The following is a 22,322-nucleotide window of genomic DNA, read 5'->3' on the forward strand; positions in this document are numbered from 1 at the left end:
GTGGGTTAAGAATAGGATATAAAGCGGCGATCATTTGGGGTTAGTTTTTTGATACTGGCGGTGTTTTCTGTTCGGGGGAACAGCAACAGAATAGAAAGCTTTTTCCCTGATTACAACGTAGAACGAGAGAATTCAGTCCGCTTTACTGAAATTAGAGAAACTTGTGCTTGCTTTTCTGCATTTGGAAGATAAATGCGATGTTCCGTTCGCTCACACACGATCATGGAGACACCTCGTTCCGTCATTAAGAGCAGGATGGAAATGGAGCGAAGACAGACCCGACAGTTTCAGACTGCTGCAGTGATGTGAACTCCTGAGCGCTGGGATTAAAGGTGTGCACCACCACACCCAGCCATATTCCCTATTTTATAGATCTAGAAATACACAAGGCTTACAGTATTAGGACAAAGTCAGTTTAAACGTGCTCTCTTTCTGAGCTGCTTTTTTTAATACAGATTACAGATGGAGTAAAGCAATGTGCTCTCTAAAGTGTTCAATCCAAGTTCACACTATTTTCCTATTTAAAAATCTGAGATTTACTTCTGGACCTCCCTCTGTCAAAGAGCACAAGATGCTGCTGCAGACGCCCTAAGGACTAGCTGGCTCATGGGTGAAGTGATGGTTGTTCAGTCACCCAGCATTTGGATGTGGAGACGACAAATCCTGGGGACTCACTGGCCAGCCAGTCCAGTGAGCTCTAGGCTCAGTGAAAGACACCATCTTAAAAATTAAGGTCAAGGTGTTGGAGAGACGGTCCAATGTTAGGTTCTGTTTCATTTTGGCTCATAACATCCATGTCAGATGACTCACGACAGCCTCTAATTATAGCTTCAAGGAGATATGACATCCTCTTCCAGAACCCATGAACATCTGCACACATACACAATTTGAAACACAGGTAGACACACCATGCTGACCTTTGGTCTCAATCTTCTGCCATATGTCTGCCTTTCATACACAAATCCTTAAAATAAAAATAAAAGAATAACCGGGTGTGGAGGCAGAGGTGGGAGGGGGATCTCTGAGTTCGAGGCCAACCCCATCTACAAAGTTAAGTTCCAGGACAGCCAGGGCTACACAGACAGATAAACCCTGTCTCAAAAAAAAAAAAAAAAAGGAACAATTTACATAGAAGAGCTCAATCCAAGGTACAAGAAAAGAATGATCTGTTTTCCATAATGAATTCAATCAAATATCAAAATCTGAAATAGAACTAGAAATAATAACCCACGAAATGCCATGGCATTTAGCCTGATCTGTTTAAGACAAGAACAGAAAGAAATTCCCAAACACAAGCTGGGCAGTGGTGGCTCCGCCCTTAATCCCTACACTTGGAAGGCAGAGGCGGGTGGATCTCTGTGAGTTCAAGACCAACCTGCTCTACATAGTGAGAGAGTGAGGTCCAGGACAGCAAGGGATACACAGACAAACCCTGTATCAAACACCAACAAAACCTCCCAAAACATGAAAATCAAAACAAGAACAAGGAACTTATATGTATCTTTTTTCAATAAAAAATAACAAAGGATAAAGTGGCAGGGCTACACTTTGAGCACTGAAATAGACTTGGCTCTTGGGATAAAGAAACTAGGAGGAAAATTAAACTAAAAACATTAGTCCAATCGTACTAGAAATAATGCATTAGGACATATCACAGACAGGAGTTTAAATGTGCCATGCCCAGGCTGAGGAGAAAGTGGTGGTTAAAGTGGATTATACCTCTCCGTGGCCTCTGCACCATTCCCAAGGCTACAGAGTGCAGTGAAAACTCCATGGACCATGGATGGGGCCTCTGAGCCATCAGTCAGCACATACTCCGCCACTCACTCACTGGCCAAAAGAGTAAACACAAAGTCAAAACGGGGCTGGAGAGATGGCTCAGAGGTTCAATTCCCAGCAACCACATGGTGGCTCACAACCATCTATAGTGAGATCTGGTGCCCTCTTCTGGCCTGCAGGCAGAATGTTGTATACAAAATAAATTTTTTTTTTTAATTCAAAGTAAAAGACCTGCTTGATGCCATTAGTCAGGCTTTTGAAGTGTTTATTATAATTGGATTTCTGTACAGCCCTGGCTGTCCTTGAACTCCCGGGTGCTGGGGATATTGTTTTGTACTTGTCTAGAGCACTCAGGGGCTGCACCCCCTCCACAGCACGGTGCCAGCAAGCAGCAGTATCTCAACAAGATTACACACGATGGGAGCTAATTTCAGATTTTCTAAAAGGAAAGTTCCCCAGATTAGAGAAAAACATTTTTCACTTCTGCAGATGTAGCAAAATCAGAAACCAGAGCGCATGTGTTACCAACTTCTTAGGTCACGACCTGGTATCTCCGTGGCGTCCTTCCTTCGGTGCGCTGAGTTGGCGGAGCCCACAAGGACAAGGCTGTGACAGGCAACCGCAGCCAGATACCTTAGTGTTGCCGGTACAGGTGAGTGCCACACAGCTGCACGTTCTAGAGAAAATTCTGGAGACTGACACTTCCCAGACGTGACCTGGGTTGGCTACTTAATTCCAATTTTGTTATCTGCGCATCAGTCCCTTGCCTCTTGGGGAGACGACAAAGAGTGAAGTGTCTGACAACAGGTCTGGGCTGCGTCTTTTGACTATACCGTGGGCACTACAGTGAAGTTGAGACCATTTCCATCACCGACCCCTCATCCTTCTTTTTTATGATTACGCTCACCTGACAAAAAAGGGAAGATGTTCTCTTCCAGTTCTCTCGTCTCTTAATAACCTACTCAAGGAACAGCAGCTCCTTAAGTTCAGAACGGTGACTTCAGGCTCCAAGTCCCATGGCCACTAAACAGCAGAGGCAGCGCTAACCCCCCAGACCACCTGAGGCCTCTCCAGCAAGGCTGCCCCAGGCAGGTGGAGACAAACACTCGTTTTTAACTCATAAGAACATTCATGACAAATCTTTGTTTTTCAAGATGGTTTCTCTGTAGTTTTGGAGCCTGACCGGGAATTCACTCTGAAGACTAGGCTAACCTCGGAACTCACAGAAATCCACTCTGCCTCCTGAGTGCTGGGATTTAAGGCGTGTGCCACCGCCACCTGGCTACGACAAACCTTTTTACTATGTGTTTTCTTTTTTCTTTAAGATTTATTATGTACAGTGTTTTGTCTATGTGTATGCCTGCAGGCCTGACAAGGATGCCAGATCTCACCATAGAGACTGTGAGCCACCATGTGGTGCTGGGAATTGAACTCAGGACCTCAGAAGAACAGCCAGTGCTCTCAACCACTGAGCCATTTCTCCAATCCTATGTGTTTCAAAAGGACTAAAATCAAACCAACTGTAGTTTGAATGAAAATGCTTAATCACAAGGCAGTAGCAGAGTCTGGGAAGGATTGGGAGGTGTGACCTTGTCAGAGATGTGTCACTGTGGTGGGTTTAGCATCTGCCTGCGGCCAGCACATCAGGACGTGAAGCACTCAGCTACTATGCGCCAGTGCCAGACCCGTCTGTTCCTCTCCAACATCCTAAGCCCCCATTAAATGCTTTCAGTTATCATTAGCAACCCACAAAACACACACAGAAGATGCATCTAATGCAGTAATTTTTGCTTTGTTTTTATCGTACTCTTCAGTAAGAAACAGTTTTGCATTATACCCTGCTGTGTATCTCTAACAGTTTTATGAGGTGGTAGACAGCTCCCCTAGCACCCACACAGCCAGAGCTCAACTGTCTACACTGGAGAAAACTTTTCTAGTCTAGACCATTGTTTAAAAACACTGAACCAATGAAATACAAAGACTATCCATTGGCCCAATGGTATTACACCACATTAGAAAATTAAACGGTATTTTAACATGGGCGTAGCAGCACACATCTGTAATCCCAAACATACAGGAAGCGAAGGCAGGAGGGATCATGAGTTTGAGGTCAGCCTAATCTGCATAATGAGTCTGAGGCTAGCTTGGGCAATTTAGGAGTAAATACTGTCTCAAAAAAGCAGGGGTAGGGGTGGGGTGAGTTACAGTTAAGAGGTAGTATATGTGGATGTGTGTGTGGTACATACAATATACACAAACAGCACATTTATTTTGTACTTACCTTTTTGTTGTGCCTCAAGATAGGGTTTCTCTGTGTAGCCCTTGCTGTCCTGGAACTCCATCTGTAGACCAGGCTGACCTTGAACTCAAGGGATCCACCTGCCTCTGCCTCCCAAGTGCTGGAATTTAGTAAGAGGTCCTTAATAGGTTTACAAGGTTTTAGTATGGTTGGAAGCTGCACTATGTGGGGCTGGGAACCCAACCCAGGCCCTCTGGAAGAGCAGCTAGTGCTCCTAACAACCAGGCTTCTCTTTTGAAACAATCTCACAACACAGCAGAGGCTGGCCTTGAACTTGTAAGCCTCCTACCTCAGCATTCCTGGCTCAGAAATATGTACTTTACTAATTTTAACAAATCTTTCACTTATAAACACGCCTCCTCCTTCAATGGTCGAACCTGGCCAGCTCTACTCCATAGACACAGACTCAACACTGAGATCAAACAATCTTGCAGTAATTAAAAGAAAAAGCCTTCTCCATGTACTACAGACTACTGATTTCCCCAGCTAAATGTGCTGCAGCAAACATGGAATTAGTGGGTTACTTGTGACTGAATCCAAGTCTGTGTGCTTGTGTGTGGCCATGTCTGTTTTGTACTTACCACGAGGATAGGTTACATTCACTTCCAGAGCCAGGAGGAGCGGCCAACCTGTGGACGAGAACACACTACACAAATGCTCCATCAGGCTAGAAATGCTAAAAATGTGTGATATTGTTTAACAAAGAAAACTTGCCTGTAGATCAGAGTGCAGAGCTAAGCCATGAAGGAGTGGTGGCACACAACTTTAAATCCCAAGACTCAGGAGGCAGAGGGATCTGTCTAAAAGAGAAACAGAGCTCACACAAAGGTGATCCCAGCACTAGGGAGGTGGAGACAGGAGTTCAGTCCAGTCAGAGGACAGGATCACCCCTTTTGGTCTGAGGGAGTAAAAGGTCTCTAGTGGCTGGCCGCTCTGCTTCTCTGATCTCTCAGCTTTCACCCCGATATCTGACTCTGGGTTCTTATTAAGAACTATTAGAATATGTGTCACATAGATAGATAGATAGATAGATAGATAGATAGATAGATAGATAGATAGATAGATAGATAGATAGATAGATAGATAGATAGATAGATGTGAGTTTGTGGCAATATTCATAAAAACACACGGGAACTCAAGAACAACAGACTTTATTTGGACATAGGAGTTCGATCCCCTGTGAGGCAGCAGGAAGTGCTCAGCTGCAGGGACACAGTCCACAACAATACTTATTATAGCTGGAAATGCTGTTTTCGGGGGAGAATTTTGTTATAACTTTAAAAAAATTGCATTAAAAAAGATTTACATCAACAGAGACAAAGATGCAGAGTTTAAAAAACATAAATTATATATCTCCAACAGGACTGTATAAACAAAATACTGTTCAGAGCCGCTCTGCGGGTCGCGAATGAAGGCAGAGTTACCCAGAAACCTTAAAGTGCAGTTACGTATCTTGGCTTTGTTTTGCAGATTCAGCACTTCCATTGGTCCAGTTTTGACACGCCCCAAACCCAACATTAAGGAATGAATCTCAACTTTACAAATTTAGTAATGACAATTTGAATTTAGTTTCCTTGAAGGAAAACCTTAACGCCTCAGTTCTAATCCCAGGGACAGCTATACACTCTGCCATTTTCTTTTAGAACAACTTTTAGGAAAAGCCAACTGTTTCTTTAATCAAAACATAAACAATAAAAAATAAAGACAAGCAGCCTTTCCCTGTTGCCAGATTCACCCCAGTGAGCAACAGCATCTTCTCAGAGGCAGGTCTGGCTATGGTCCTAGGGTCTAAGAAACACCGTAAACAAAAGGAAGAATCTGTTCTAGAAAGAATTTTGACATTCATATCATATTTAACCCAAGAAAGCAAAACTATTATTTTAATAAACACGATTGCCCGTAAAGCAATGGGAAGTAACGGACTTACCACCTCAGAGGCAGTAAACCTGTGTTATCATGGCAGGGCAGAAACTGCTTGAGGGTGGGTAGATAGGCAGACAAATAACTAGGGAACAGCTCCTTTGGCCAAAGGGGGGAGAATACATGCCACCCACTTTTACTGCAATGGAAGTAAACTTTTTTAGTTAAAAATTTAAATTAGGGACTGGGGACATAAGCCAGTGACGGCATTTGCTTGGCATGCACGAGGCCCTGGGTTTAATCCCCAGCACTGGAAAAAATTGTATTTCCACTGACGCTACTCTACGGCTGTACAGTTTCTACAGAATAACCCTCATGATGGAGTAGGGTCTGTGAACAGAATCACACCCACTCTATGGAGAGTAGACCCATTTTTAAGACCAACCACCTGGAAATTAACAATTAAATAAAATAGCTAGGTGGACCTATGGTTAACATATTTTAAGACTTCAATAAAGCTCATATGCTTAAAAATTAGCCCTTTGGCCCTGGCAGTTCAGAGTTTTTTGGGGGACCTAGACTTTTCTTTTTCTTCAGGTCTCAGGTTCTGTTTCTCTAAAACTCAAAGTGTTTGGTTGCCGTACAATTCATTTACTTGTAAATTCACAATATTCTTCCAGCCAAACTTCAGAGTTCCAAGAGCAGACTGACCCGAGACCTGTGCCCACTGTGTTATGTGAGGGTACGCATGACCGCAGAGCTCGCCTGCCCAACAAGCACGGCACGGCAGGAAGAAATCGATTACACACTAACACTCTGAAAACGGAGACAGTGGTGGTGCACAACAACAAAATAATAAAACATAAATGTAATAGAATTCAAGTGGAAGAACCCCACAGGATCAGAAAGATGACAAGCAGGGCATGGTGGGACACAGCTCGAATCCCAGCACTCGGGAGGCAGAGAGGTTGGTGGATCTGAGTTCCAGGTCAACCTGGTCCGCGTAGCAAGTTCCAGACCAGCTAGGTATACATAAAACAAACAAAAGCTCTTGCTTTTAAACACCTCATTCTCCGTTCAGATCAACTCAACTGACTGCCATGAGCCTTTCTTCTGTACTTCTGATACTGATAAAATAGTAAAGTCAACAGGTATGACAAAACAAACAAACAAACCCCAACCAACCGAAAAGTCTATACCCCAAACAACTGAGGTTCTGACTTAGAAACTACAATTTGCTATGCCCAGAAAGTTAAGTTTTGGGTGGCAAAAGTAACAAAATTTATCAGTCTTCGTAACCAAAAATTGATGGATTCACATAGATGCTCAAAGTTATCTGATTAACCTAAAATATCCTCATTTAAAATTAAGGAGAGACTAGTCAAAGTGCCAGGTGTTCTGAGGTAACTGACACCTGGCAGGAAATGCACTAGCAGTACCTCGAGGTCTTTCTGGAAAGACTGGACCGGTGTGTGGAATTAGCCTTCCACGTGGCAGTCCACTCTTGCAGGCTTTAAAACTTTGTAGTGTGTGACGGTGTTCAAACCGTGCTTCACCAACACTGACAGGATTCACTTCCAAAGAGCGACTCCTTCATTTTATTACCACACCCCAGAAATTAAATACTGTCATAGGACACTGGCAATGGTTATCAGAGGAGCCTAAATCCAAAACTGTGTAAAATTTCCCGAAGGTACCCGCCGTTTAAGTGCCAAACCTCTTGTCTATTCCTCCGGTGTGTAGAATGTCGGAGAAGAGACTGGCAAAATGTGTAGGCAAACAAATCTCAGTGCCAACCACCATAAAGAAAAAGTCAGTTCTCAGGATTCTTCGGCTACCAATGCTACTCAATGGATTACTCCCGGCAAACTACTAACCCTGACCAAATCCACAAGACAACACCACCACGAAAGCAGAGGAGGAAATCCATGCACAGCCATTTCAGGGTCTCTTGGGGCTATGATACAGGGATGATTCAAGGTAGTGACACCCGGCAAAGGAGGAACCACGTGACACACAGTTCACAGAAGACCAGAGAGCGCCACACTCCTAGCTAACGATCCACACTTCAGTTTCTTTTGGCTCGCTGACTCGTGTTAAAGCATCTGTCTTCAGACTCACTTCGCTGACCACACATGGTGCTGTGAGCAGGACAGTGCAGAAAACAGCAGTTTCACAAATACTTCACCCAAAGCACAAACTTCTGACATCAAAAACATAAATCACATAATGTACGAATATTGCTTTTTATCTTTTTATATATACTTGGTTCAATGCATTTACCTATCGATTCTTATTTGGAAGAACACAGTCAAGAGATTGACATTGCTGGGGAAACGTCAACAATCCCTTTGGTCCCAACGCTGAAAACAGCCGAGAAAAGCAACATCTAGAAAAGGGAAAGAAGAAATAGAGGCCACCAAAGAATCCTTTGAACATCCTGTTTGATACTCAGACAATGTGACATTGGTATTATAAAATAGTCATTTTCATATAAAAGATGGTTTTCTTGCAGCATCAATCACATCTCCCTTCAGAAATCGTGTTTGTAGGGATTAGGTTTTATGTCTGTTTTGTTTTTAAACAAGTCTAATTTGAAAACAAATGAAAATGTGATCTGTTCCTTCCATGTTTCAGCCAGTGCTTCCAGAACAGAGGCGAGTACTGTCGGCGGCCTTCATGCGTGGGGCAGAGCACTCACAGGGGACGTGTTCTCCAGTGGCCTCGTGGTCGCACATCACTGGAAAGCCAAAGCACTTCACAGCCAACCGGGAGGACACAATACCATCACAGTCACATGATCCGCGGGGGTCTCAGTTCCCAGAACCTATCCTTCGGCTTCTTCGATGGGTTCTGGGGGTGCATGGAGGGAGGCCGAGGGCAGGACTGTACTGGTTCCTCGAGACACCCTGTCCTGCTCTGTGTTTGCTGACAGGGAGGCCATGGAGATGGGCTGAAGCAGAGTGGTCGTCATGCCGGTGGTGACTGTCAGGCTGTGGCCAGAGCCCTTGAGGGTAAGATCTGGTGTGGGAAGAAGCGGCTTGAGGATGCTCACCAGGCAGAAAGCAGAGCCACTCTTAGGAATGAAATTCACCTTGTTTTTGTCAGGACAGTAAAAGGCTGGAATTTCATGAAGTTGTTTTGGCCTGGATACAAACAGACAACCAATCCTGTAAGCCACTAAATACTGGAAATAATATCACTTTTAAGACACAGACACATTTTTTAAAAACAGGTCAGTAAGATAAGCATTTCCTTAAGCAAAAGAAAGCCCACATGCTAGGAGACAAATATGTTTTCCAACATGATTGTTCCAAGACTCTGAAGAGAGACACCAAAGACACCGACTACACGAAGAGTCTGTAACCCCACAGGGCCCCCTGATGAGCAGTGCTTTCCAAGTGTGCTTGCTTGCTTGCTTGTTCTGGGTTTTTGTTTCTGCCTCTACAGTGCTAGGCTTAAAGCTTGCACTTCCACACCAGTTTTTTCAAGTATAATTAAAAATTTAAAGGGTATTCTTCTGAACCAACTATTAAGATTTTTAGATAAAAAGAAGGTAAATGTGAAATCAAAACAACAGAAAGCTTGCTTCAGTTTTTTGTGATGTTGGGGATGGAACCACCCAGGAGCCTTAACCTCAGTCTTTAAAGTTTTTTTTTAAAGAATTATTTATCTTGTATACAGTGTTCTGTCTGTTTGCAGGCCAGAAGAGGGCACCAGATCTCATTACAGATGGCTGTGAGCCACTATGTGGTTGCTGGGAATTGAACTCAGGACCTCTGGAAGAGCAGTCAGTGCTCTTACCCTCTGAGCCATCTCTCCAGCCCTGTTTTTTAAGTGTGCACTGGTGTTTTGCCATGGGTGTCGGGTCCTCTGGAATTATAGACGGTTGTGAGTTGCTACATGGGTGGCGGGAATGGAACCAGGTCATTTGGAAAAGCAGTCAGTGCTCTCTTTTTCAAGATCTATTATGGCTGCGCAGTAGTGACTTGTGCCTTTAATCCCAGCACTAGGGAGGCAGAGGCAGGTGGATCTCTGTGAGTTCCAGGACAGCCAAGGCTACACTGAGAAACCCTTGTCTCAAAAAACAACAACAAAAGTGTTATTATGTACACAGTGTTCTGCTTGCAAGTTTGCTTGCACACCAGAAGAGGGCACCAGATTTCATTACGGATGGTTATGAGCCACCAAGTGGGTGCTGGGAATTGAAACCAGAACTTCTGGAAGAGCAGCCAGTGCTCTTAACCTCTGAACCATCTTTGCAGTTCATCTTTAAAGTTATAATTGAAGCAAAATTCTTCCTTGTTGCCAGGTCTTCCAAAAATTATTCCCCCACCCACAAATATTTTTGGTCTTGATGATATTCCATAAAAATTTAAAAATTGCAAAAGTTACATTGATAACAACACAACAATACTGTTCTCAGCTGACAAGATGGATGAAGGTGAAATCGTAAGTAAACAGATACATGATTGAGTTGAGATGCAGAAAGTCACAGAAGGGACTCTAGGGAGTCAGGGGAGCCGGCTCACCCATGCCTGACAACCTGAGCTCAAGCCTCAGGACCCCCTGCTAGGAGAGAGCTCTCACTCACAGAACTGAAATGACTGGATGCTGGCAGATATTAAGTATCGCTCTTTAGAATGCTAATACACACGTTACTAGAATTCTGGGGCTATTTTCAGCAAACATTTCTGAGAATGCTAACAATTATGTAATCTGTGGCAGACCTGTGACTGCTACACCTGTTTGAAAACTCTAATTTACGAGTGTATGTGTTTATGTGGGGTACTTACGAGCACTCCTCAAAGACTTTGACCCTTTCACAGCCCTCTGGAGGTTCCCTTTTGAACATGTAACTGTTATTAGGTTTTGGTGAGGTTGCATATTTTGGCAAAGGAGAGTTGTTTCCATTCTCTGTAAAAAAAAAAAAGACATTGAGTTATTAAAGACACCATTATAAAATGCATCCTGATACCGTAAGTAATAATCCTGGACTTGTGCACAGGAACTGTCTGAAGGCAGGGAGGGAGAATGCTTTCTCCACTAACTCCACCCTAGCATCTACTGCACTCCTGACTAGGCCTCATCCTCACCTTGGACTGCACACACATCTGGCTGCCTGATTTATATGCCGTGTACTCTCTGAATACACTCAAGCAGTATCTACTTTCCCTATCACGTGTATTTGATATGACTCTTCAATGGTTGCCTGCTATTCACTCTTGGCCTGCCCTGCCAATTTCCCAGCCTCACCTTGCTCTCCCTCTGGTAGGTCTCTGAGGACACCAGACACTTCCTTCTGCCCACACCTGCCGTCATCTACAAGAGATAAATCCTACTCATTTTCTGAACTCACTCCCAGTTCACGCTTGTGCTCAGTGCTCATGTCCTCAGTTCATACCACAGTCATTTAAATTTCTTGGTATGTTATATAAGTATTCTAAAATTCAACCTGTCATCTAAACTATAAATTTCTGACTGGAAATTATGCTGTGACCGTATTTTTTAATAAAAGAAATTCGCAGGTGCCATCAGTCACTCTTCTCTAAAAATCACAGGCACCAGGAAACACAATTATTCCTAGGACAGCTAAAGAAGAAAGGATGGGTTTAAGGGGCAGATTTTAACAGATATTATCGATCCAACATAGAATCAACATTTTTAAAAAAAATTTTTTACATTTTTTTGAGACAGGGTTTCTCTGTGTAGCCCTGGCTGGCCTCAAATTCAGAGATCCTCCTGCCTCTGCCTCCTGAGTGCTGGGATCAAAGGCATGCACCATCACCACCATCCAGTTTAACAAATTTTTTTTGAAATCTTAATTAGCAACAGTCTACAAATGTGCTTTTTTTCTTGACAAATACTTCAGACTGGCCTTGAACTCACCATATAGCGAAAGATGACCTAAAACAGCCCTTATCTTCCACCTCCCAAGTGCTGAGATTGTAGGCGTTTGCGATCATAGCCTGTTTTACAACTCAGCTGATGAAGCTATGGGTTGTGACCCCATAGGGTGACCCATAATTCAATGTGGGTTACAGAAAAGCTGGCAAGAATAAAAGGTTTCTTAGTTCAGAACCCAAAACATCAAACACATATGGAATCCCAGGAGTCGCAGTCCCTGACCCTGTAGCACAGCGGCCTGGGCTTAGAACACAGCACGCACTCCACACTGCACACGCCATCAGACCACATGAACAGTCCAGCTTAGAGTCATGACTCTCAGGTATGAGCCAGTGCTTTTACTGTGGAAAAGATGTTTACAACCAAATTTTACAATTCCTCAAGATGTGGTATTCAAGAGTACCCCTTTAAGTACTGTGTTTAAGTGTTTGATTTTGAAAAGTGATGTTTGTGTCTCTGAATTCAGTTTCACTTTAAAAAATGACACTGGTTGAAGATTAGGACAAAACTTACACTATTTCTTTCTTTTTAAAAAATTTTATTTAACTTTATTTTATGTGCACTAGTGTGAAGGTATTAGATCCTCTGGAAGTGGAGTTGCAGGCAGCTGTGAGCTGCCATGTGGATGCTGGGAACTGAACCCAGGTCCTCTAGAAGAACAGCCAAGTGCTCTTAACCAGTGAGCCATCTCTCCAGCCCCAACTTCAACTATTTCTGAAATGGCCACACACACACACTTCTACTATTGTATACTATGCACTTATGCAAAGCATTGACAATTATATACTCAGAGTAACAATCAACTCTCAAAAATGCAGGAAATGCTTTACATCATCTTCAACAGAAGAAATTCAGCAAGGTTGATCCTTGCACACGTGTGTGGGAAGTGAATGTTCCTATTAACAGAGGTGCAGCCTTTACACGGCGCTCTGGATCCAAACTGGGTTTTCCTGTTCGCATACTAGGTGCATTATCGACTGAGCCTTTTTAAAATTATGTATAGTGTTCTGCCTGTATGTATGCCTGCAGGCCAGAAAAGGGCACCAGATCTCACTACAGATGGTTGTGAGCCACCGAGTGGTTTGCTGGGAATGGAACCTGGGTCCTCTAGAAGAGCATGTCAGTGCTCTTAACCGCTGAGCCATCTCACCAGCCCCGCCCAAGATTTGATTTTATCTTAAACTGTGTGCCCCTGGTGCATGTGGAGGCCAGAGGGAGTCAACCGCCTTCCACAACAGAGCACCACCTTATAGGATCTAACTATGAAGCCCTGGCTGGCCTAGGACTCAAACCCATCAAAATTAACTGTCACAACAATGGTTTTAAGTACTCAGAAGAACTAGGATTAGGAGAGCACAATGTACTTCTCTGATACAGGCAGATCAAAATTAGTCATATTTCTTTCTTCTTTTTTGTTTTTTTTTTTTTGAGACCCAATTTCTCTGTGTAACCTGGGCAGTACTAGAAGGTGGAGATCCACCCACCTCTACCTCTCAAGTGCTGGGATTAAAGGCATGAGCCCCCACCACCTGGCTCATGTTTCTTTTAAAAGGTGAGATTTTGTACTTAATATTCAAATTGCTTCTGGTTTTAGGTTATTTTTATGTATTAGTACCTCCTACTTTAAACTTTTTTTTAAAATTCTCACATGTATGGGTTGCCCAATTGCTTGCCTGTGTACCTACATCCCCTGCCACTGGAGTTATTAGAGATGATGTAGGTGCTGGGAACTGAACTGTGGTCCTCTGCATGCAAGGCTCTGAACCATTGGACCACCTTTCCAGCCTTGACTGACAGTTTGCTTTAAACATTCATTCTGTTTTGAGATAAAGCAAGTTAATCCTTGCTAGAAGTATCCTAAAAAGCACTAAATTGAAGGTTTCACATTTAATTAAAAAATATTAAGGTAATAAAATTCCAATGAGTCAAATGATCAAGAACAAAGTTCTTTCCAAGAAAATAATCCTCTAGTCCAGCAGTTCTCAACCTGTGAGTCACTAGCTCCAAAAGTATTTCCATTACAATTCCTAACAGCAGCAAAATTACAGTTATAAAGAAGCAAGGAAAACAATTTTATGGCTGGGAGTCATCACAGCACGAGGAACTGTATCAAAGGGTCGCAGTGTTAGGAAGGTTGAGAATCACTGGGCTACACAATAATAAGGAAGCCATATTCACCATAAATGCTGCAAAATAAAGATACAAACAAAAATCTAACTAGACCACCATCCGAGCACCTCAGCGAAGGCAGATGTGCTCCAATTGTTCTGAGCTCCTGCTGACCCCAATTCCTGACGTGTGTCCCACAGACAGTGACGTGTGTGTCCCACAGAGAATGACATATGTGTCCCACAGAGAGAATGACGTATGTGTCCCACAGAGAGAATGACGTATGTGTCCCACAGAGAGAATGACGTATGTGTCCCACAGAGAGAATGACATGTGTGTCCCACAGAGAATGACTTCTGTGTCCCACAGAGAGCGACGTGTGTGTCCCACAGAGAATGACGTGTGTGTCCCACAGAGAATGATGTATGTGTCCCACAGAATGATGTATGTGTCCCACAGAGAGAATGACGTGTGTCCCACAGAGAATGACGTATGTGTCCCACAGAGAGAATGACGTGTGTCCCACAGAGAATGACATGTGTGTCCCACAGAGAATGACGTATGTGTCCCACAGAGAGAATGACGTGTGTGTCCCACAGAGAATGACGTGTGTGTCCCACAGAGAGAATGACGTGTGTGTCCCACAGAGAGAATGACGTGTGTGTCCCACAGAGAATGACACATGTGTCCCACAGAGAAGGAACAGAGCCATCGGCTCAGACAGGAGGTACCCTGTTGTCACCCCCCGAGGCAACTGCACCCCACCATACCTTTATCCCTGGGATCAGCAAGCAGGTCATCAGCGGAGCAGGGGCTCTCCTCGCTGCCCTCATTAGAGATGGTGAGGAAGGATGTGGGGGACACAGACTGCGAGCGGCTGCTGTTGTTGCTCCCCTTGTCTGCACCCCCCGGGGTCTGGGTGTCAATACTGCGAGTGCTGCTGCTCCTCTGGGCGAGGGGCGGAGGAGCACGGTGACCGTCGGGGATATCTTGGGGCTGTTACGAAATTTAAAAATACATGTTTTTGAAATTGACCAGCAATGTACCCAATGTCACATTGCTCTGCAGTCAGAAACTCAACAATCAAATTCTAAGCCACAAATGTGCCCAGCACTTGGAAGGGTGAAACAGGAGGGTTTTGATTCTCAGGATAGCGGGGCTACATAGCAAAACAACATTTCAAAAACAAGCAAGCAAGCATCCACCCTTCTATTACTGGGCCTTTCCCTTTCTCATTAGTGGCTTCCACGCTGATCCGACTGTGACATATTTGTCTTCTGAGGACATGGCACACAAGAGGGCAACGTCTGCCGCCCCAAATGATATCATGCACTGTTACTTATAAAACTACTATAAAAATTTATCACAGAAAAGGAGGAATTTCGGTGTGCCACAAGGTTCCCAGTAGAGGCAAAGGTGAAAGAATCAGCCACGCTAGCTGGGCCCTTGGCCAATTCCCCCCAAAGCCACCTTCCTCGTGAGTGAAGGGTTAATCACAGCAGTTCTCTCTAGGTGAGAGGGAGAGTTAGTGAGGAGAGACATGCTCCATCCCACAGAATGGAGGACAGCAACGGCAGAGTCAAGTGTTTTCAAACCTCAAGCTTTTACCTTTCTGTTTGTCTGAGATATGATTTCAGTTATATAAGCCAGCTGGAAACCTTGTACCTGGGACTACAGGGGACCCACACCCAGCTGTCTTCACCTTCAAGGAGAGAATTTTATATGCTCATTGGGGGCCCACCAGCCAGGTCCCAAATAAATACAAACAGACTTATTCTTGCTTATGGATGCCTGGCCTTAGCTTGGCTTGTTTCTAGACAGCTTTTCTACCTTAAATGATCCCTTTTCTCTTCAACTACATTTTGCCTCTGGGCTTTTACCTTTATTATCTTTCTTTTCTTCTTACTCCACTTTTGCTGGGTGGCTGGCACCTGGAGCACTCTCATCCCCTCTTCTGGCTCTACACTCTATTCGCCTTCCTCCTACCTATTCTCCTTGCCTGGCAGCCCCGCCTATCCTTTCTCCTGTCTAGCTATTGGCTGTTCAGCTCTTTATTAGACCAATCAGGTGCCTTAGATAGGCAAAGTAACATAGCTTCACAAAGTCAGACAAATGCAACATAAAAGAATGTAATATATCATTACACAGTTAAAAGTTTTCCACAATAGTGAAGTATTTCTTCAAACTAATTCCCTCCTCACTAAAGAACAGATGCTGGGATAAATACATTCTAATACTTTTTTTTAAGTTTAAATATCAATTTTTCTGTGTGAAATGGCCAAGTAGATTATTTCTAAGTGCACTTCATGAAGATGCAGACTAGCAATCAAACCAAAGAGTCACGACAATCAGGGAGCAAAAAGGCTTCTTACAAACAGTTTGCCCGCCCTCCATAAAAGTGTAGCAAAAATGGCACCTGTCTCAGTGCTCTGGTGCTCACAGTGGGCCCCTCTGAGGATGAAGACTACTTACAACAAGCTGCTCTTCCTTCTCCCCGGTTTCCTTAATTATGATCTCGATCTCCTGGTTCAGTCCTTCCACGCTGTTCCGGAACCGAGAGCCTGTCGACTTGGTGATGGGGCCGGTGGGAGTAAGCGTGCTCTTTGGAGCAGGAGCCTAAGCAAGGGTGAAGAGGGACAAAGAATTTTCAAGGGGCCATAACTCAGAATCAAGTGCAGACAACACCCACAGACCTCCGGAACTTGAAAGCAACCAGATTTGCATCTTAGGATATATGAGCTCAAACCCCAGGCAGTGAAGACAGACTCTCAAGAGATTTGCCCACACCTGTCATACACTAGAAAGGCCATGATGAAAATGGCAAATACTGCAATAACATCAACCTCAGAAACACTTTCATGGGCCAGTGAGGTGGCTGAGTGTAAAGGTGCTCGCCACCAAGCCTGACAAGGAAGTTTGACTCCCAGGATGCGCATGGCAGAGCCCCTTCTAGAGTCTGTCCATACAATAGGAGGATATAACTACAAACAACCTTCTTTACACCAATACTGTATAGGCTTTAATATGTTCTGCTCAGGAAACAAAAAAATAAAATTCAAGTTGGGCGGTAGTGGCGCACGCCTTTAATCCCAGCACTCGGGAGGCAGAGGCAGGTGGATCTCTGTGAGTTTGAGGCCACCCTGGTCTACAGAGTGAGTTCTAGGACAGCCAGGGCTACACAGAGACTCCTGTCTTTAAAAACCAATAAATAAATAAGTAAAATTTTCTTTTCTATGAAATTCATTTCTGATTTTCTCTTACTAGTAGTATTTTCATTGTCATAGTGTAACTTTTTAAAAAATAGGTAACATTAAATAATTATAGAATATTAAATAATATAAAATATTGCCTAGCATCCTAACAAGATGCTCAAAATAGAACACAGTGCAGAGTTCCTGGGGGTATCTTCCGAGTTCCTGACAGCGATATGTCTGACAGGGAGCCGGCCAAAGAGACAAACGCTAGCAGGTCTCCAGTCATTCACCTCATTGACACAAACTTAGCATGAGGTTTTATTTCTTATCTTTTACTTCTGATCATCTTTAACATAAACAACAAAACAAACACAGTACAAGAATCCTTGGGAGGGCTGGAGAGATGGCTCAGCGGTTAAGAGCATTGCCCGCTCTTCCAAAGGTCCTGAGTTCAATTCCCAGCAACCACATGGAGGCTCACAACCATCTGTAATGAGGTCTGGTGCCCTCTTCTGGCCTTCAGGCATACACACAGAAAGAATATTGTATACATAATAAACAAATATTTAAAAAAAAAAAAAAAGAATCCTTGGGAAACAGGAAATCTACTTTCAAGTGGCTCCTAGCCACTTATTCTTCCCACCAAACATAATAAACAAATATTTAAAAAAAAAAAAAAGAATCCTTGGGAAACAGGAAATCTACTTTCAAGTGGCTCCTAGCCACTTATTCTTCCCACCAAACAGTACTCCTTGGATCCTCAGGAACAGAACTACAAAAAACAGCTTGGGAGACTTATTTTCTTATTGTGATTAAAAAAGTAAATGAAACAAATCTTCTAATTAGTGGCTTCTGCTGTTGTGTCCTGGAGCCACAGCTAACCCAGAACTGCACTGTGGCCCTGCTTCTTCGACCCACTCTCAGCTGTGGCTCTTGTAGGTCTCCCATCTGTTGGGAGCAGTGAGACCCCAGATCCTGAATTTCTTGTTTTCCCCTGATCTGAGTGCCTACAGCGGCTCTGAGCACGAGACCTTCAGGAGTTCCTGATGGCAGGAGAGTGGTTTCTGGTGGGTTTGGCCGGGGCGTGGCTATCTCTATATAATCTGCCCCTGAACACAATAAAGGGGGCATTCTTGGGGAATTCAAGGATGACCCGTGTCGCTGTCTCTCTGTGTGTGTCTGTGTATTTTAACCTCCAACCCCCTTGCCCGAAGCTCGCGAACTGGGTGCCAGAGCGCAGACACGGGGGCGCGGTGCCCGGTACCCATCCATTCTGACTTGCTTCCCACCTGTCTGATGGTCTCAATGAATTTTAGAGGTTCTCACGCCACCCCCATTTTCTCCTCTCACCCACTCCCCTCTCCACTGCAACCCTTTCTACTCAGCAAGTCCCCATCCCCCAATCCATGTTTTCTTTTGTGTATGACCCATAGTTTATTAATCAGTGGCCACACCACTCAAGGAAATGCTGCCCCTTCCTCCCATCGTTATTGCCAATAGAGCCTCAGTGAGGTATGGGGGCCTCATGGCCCCTCCACGCTGGTAACGAGATGTTGAGGGGCAACAGCCTCACGCAGGCTTTCTGCTGAGAACCGGCGTAGTGAGTTCCAAAGCCAAGACCTGTGCCATGCCCAGAAGGTAACTTTTTGGTAGACATGATCCTGACTTAAATTGTACTTCAGAGGCTAAAATTGGCTTCATCTTTTATTCATCGCTCATCATTACCTATTAGCAGCCATCAGTCAGAAAACATAAAAACTCAGAACCTCATGTCAGAATGTCTAGGTTAGAACCCAAGCTTGTCCCGTAAGCTCTAAAATAACTGCCCTCTCAGGGTCTCAATTTCCTAGTCTATGACCAGGTTCACGTTGAGGTTGTTTGTCTTCTCCTAAGCCATCATGTCCTCTAACCTACAATGGTCACTACAAAATGCGCCTGAGATCATGAGCTTTACTCCAACACTAGAAAACATGTTCCTTGGTCAGGAGAACAAAGCCACTGTGCTAATAACAAGTCTGGAAACTTCCAGGCTTCCTGTTGTCTACCTCTCCCAATCTTTTGCTGCTACCCCTACTGTGGCCATGACTTTATCTACCTCTCTAGAGCCAGACAACACGTTCTCTAAGACGCCTTTCTGAAGGACTCACCGTCAGTTCAGAGAGAGACCCTGGCACGGTGACTTCATCCTGTCAGCATTATGATTAACTATTTACTTACATCCCTTCAAAATGAGATTATTTCTTTACTGTCACTTTTCCCAATGAGTACTACACAATGCCAACAAATTTAATAAACTGTTCGGAAGTTTGAATGGCTTCAATAATTATTTTTTTTCCTCTAGAGAAAGAACCTACCTCAGCAACACCGTATCAATAACTTAATATGTTTATAGTCTGAGTTTCAATTAAACAACATTATGAGCAATAGAACAGTCAGGATTTGTCTGATTTGGGGTTAGCTAATACACAAGACAAGTATTTTATTTGTTAAGTATAAAAACTCAAGCTAGATAAATTTTCTTTTTTGGTTTATATGGGTGTGGCTTTTTGAGACAAGGTCTCACTATGTAACCCTGGGTGGTCTGGAACTCCCTAGACAGCCTGGCTGTCTTCCACCTCAGATATCCTCTTGCCTCCTGAGTGATGGAATTAAAGGCATGCACCACCAAACTCATCTTTTTTCTTTAATTGTGTGTGTGTGTCGGGTGTGCACGCACATGCACCACTCACGGGTGAAGAGCAGAGAGAACTTACAGAGAGTCAATCGTCTTCTTCTACCATGTGAGCTCTGTAACTAAACATGGGTGTTTTCAGGCTTGGAAGCATGCTGTACTCTGAGCCATTTTACAAGCCTAAGCTTGGTAACTTTTTTTTTTTTAAAGATTTATTTATTTATTTATTATGTATACAGTGTTCTGTCTGCATATATGCCTGCGGGCCAGAAGAGGGCACCAGACCCCATTACAGATGGTTGTGAGCCACCAGGTGGTTGCTGGGAATTGAACTCAGAACCTCTAGGAAGAGCAGTCAGTGCTCTTAACCTCTGAGCCATCTCTCCAGCCCCCTAAGCTTGATAACTTTTATTAAGAAAAATCAACTTTTAGTTGGATGGAGGTGGTACACTTCATTGAACCCAGCACTCAGGAGGCAGAGGTGGGAGGATCTCAGAGTTCAATGCCAGCCTGGTCTACAGAGCGAGTTCCAGGACAGCAAGGACTAAATTAGAGAGACCCTGTCTCCCAGAAAAAAAAAAAATATGATTTTGTTATTGTTGTTGCTTTTTGGTTTTTAGGAGAAACTCTTGCTACATATAACTGTCTCAGCCTCCCCAAATACTAAGATTACAGGTTTCTGTCAGTATACCTAGCTAAAATTTTTCACATTAATAAAAAAATGGTATTCTTTTGAGACAGGGTTTCTCTGTAGAGCTTTGGAGCCTGTCCTGGAACTAGCTCTTGTAGACCAGGCTGGCCTCGAACTCACAGAGATCCATCTGCCTCTGCCTCCCGAGTGCTGGGATTAAAGGTGTGCACCACCACCGCCCGGCTTAATAAAATGGTATTCAAAAATCACTTCAAAGCCCGATCACCTCTTATAATGCACCATTTAATTTGGTAAAATTCAATCTTAACCCTAAATTGACCTGGAAAGAAAATACGATGGGGAATACAGAGCAGTCTTACTTTTAAAGAAATTAAGTTATTAGAGTTAATTAGAAAGGATGAGAACAGTAAAATCATGAGTTTCTAGCCCTTTGAATGCAAAGATGGTGATTTTCCGTCACTATTCCAATGATGGCAGTTATTCCATATTAACGTTTACATCTCTTTGTTGACAGTTAACATTTCAGATTCTCACAAACAATAACATCCAATAATACTTCTATTTTTTAAGATTTACTTTGTAATTAATTATTTGTGTATTTGTACGTCTGTGTGTGTCTGTGCATGTGAATACAGATGCCTAGGAAGAGGGTAAGAATTGGATTCCCCAGAGCTGGAGATACAAGTTGGGCATTCTTCTGCTAGAGTAATAAATTCTATTTAACCACAACCCCTTCAATCACGTTTTTTAAGTACTGTATTATACTTGGGAAAAACCTACTAGGAGCTAGAATCAAACTATAGGTTTACAACACCCAAAATATTTCAAAAAAATATTCCTTTACTCTAAACTAATAATCATGAGAATTTATCAACTCAAAATAGAAAACTTTTTTATATAAAGGACCAAACTGTAATTTAGGCTTTCTGTATCAGTCTCTGTCATTACTACTCACATGGCTCTGGACATTCTGCCCTAAACAATTGGAAACCACTTACAAGAAAAGCCATTTCTTTCCTTACCTGGCTCTGGTTAATAGCTGCATGGTTGCCGTGGAATGGAGACTGCCTCTCTTTATCTCGATGATGACGACTGCTGTGTTTGCTTCTCTGCAATTGCTGGCGTAATTTTGCAATCTGAAAAGAAGAAAAACAGGCAGAATCAAAAGTGTTTTCCACATCAAATAAACACATTCTTGCTTAATAAGAACCAGTAAAATTCACCCTTAACACTTTGAAATTTTAAACCATATTACAAAATCTAATTGAATATATATATCCACACATACATGTATATATTTCCTTTAAAGAGAAACGGAAGTGTACTCAACACTGTTCTTAATCTTGAAGCTTCTCAAGTACTAAAGAGTTTTCTAAATTGTACTTAGAAATAACTTATTCTCTTGTTGCCTTTACCATTTATCAACTTTTATTTAGATTTCTTTATTGAGTTTCAAAAATCTTTTGCTTTGTTTTTTGAGATAGAATTTCTCTGTGTAACTGCTCTGGCTGTCCCGGAACTCGCTCTACTGTGGACCAGGTTGGTCCCAAACTCAGCTGGGATTAAAGGAAGAAGGCTCCACCACTCGACGAGTTTCAAACCAATACAAAAATTAACTGATATTTACAAATCAAGCCAAGGGTGTTGGTTTCAGTAAGAACTGTCCTCCACAGGTTCATGTGCTTGAACTCTTGGTCCCACCAGATGATGCTGTCTGAGGAGAAGGGAACCTTTTGGAGGTGAGCCTTCCTGGAGGAAATACATCACTGGGGGAGGCTTTGAACTTACTCCACTTTCTATCCTCTCTGCTTTCTATGTTTTGATGAAATATGAAGCCTGTTCCTTCTTCCA

The 22,322-nt window shown here is 43.3% G+C and overlaps 1 protein-coding gene across 1 annotated transcript in view; it reads right to left on the bottom strand.

Annotated features, from left to right (window-relative positions):
• Positions 1-5,213: 5,213 nt before the first annotated feature.
• Positions 5,214-22,322, bottom strand: part of Fam117b (family with sequence similarity 117 member B) — a 54,558-nt gene continuing 37,449 nt past the window's right edge. Inside the window, exons 4-8 of the mRNA XM_075956126.1 lie at positions 21,494-21,607; positions 16,427-16,570; positions 14,725-14,950; positions 10,735-10,855; positions 5,214-9,084 (exon numbers count right to left, since the gene is read on the bottom strand). Coding sequence (XP_075812241.1) covers positions 8,766-9,084; positions 10,735-10,855; positions 14,725-14,950; positions 16,427-16,570; positions 21,494-21,607 — 924 coding nt within the window. The 3' untranslated portion in view covers positions 5,214-8,765. The remainder of the gene's footprint in view (positions 9,085-10,734; positions 10,856-14,724; positions 14,951-16,426; positions 16,571-21,493; positions 21,608-22,322) is intronic.

Source organism: Microtus pennsylvanicus, chromosome 22, assembly GCF_037038515.1.
Source record: "Microtus pennsylvanicus isolate mMicPen1 chromosome 22, mMicPen1.hap1, whole genome shotgun sequence".
Classification (NCBI taxonomy): Eukaryota; Metazoa; Chordata; class Mammalia; order Rodentia; family Cricetidae; genus Microtus; species Microtus pennsylvanicus.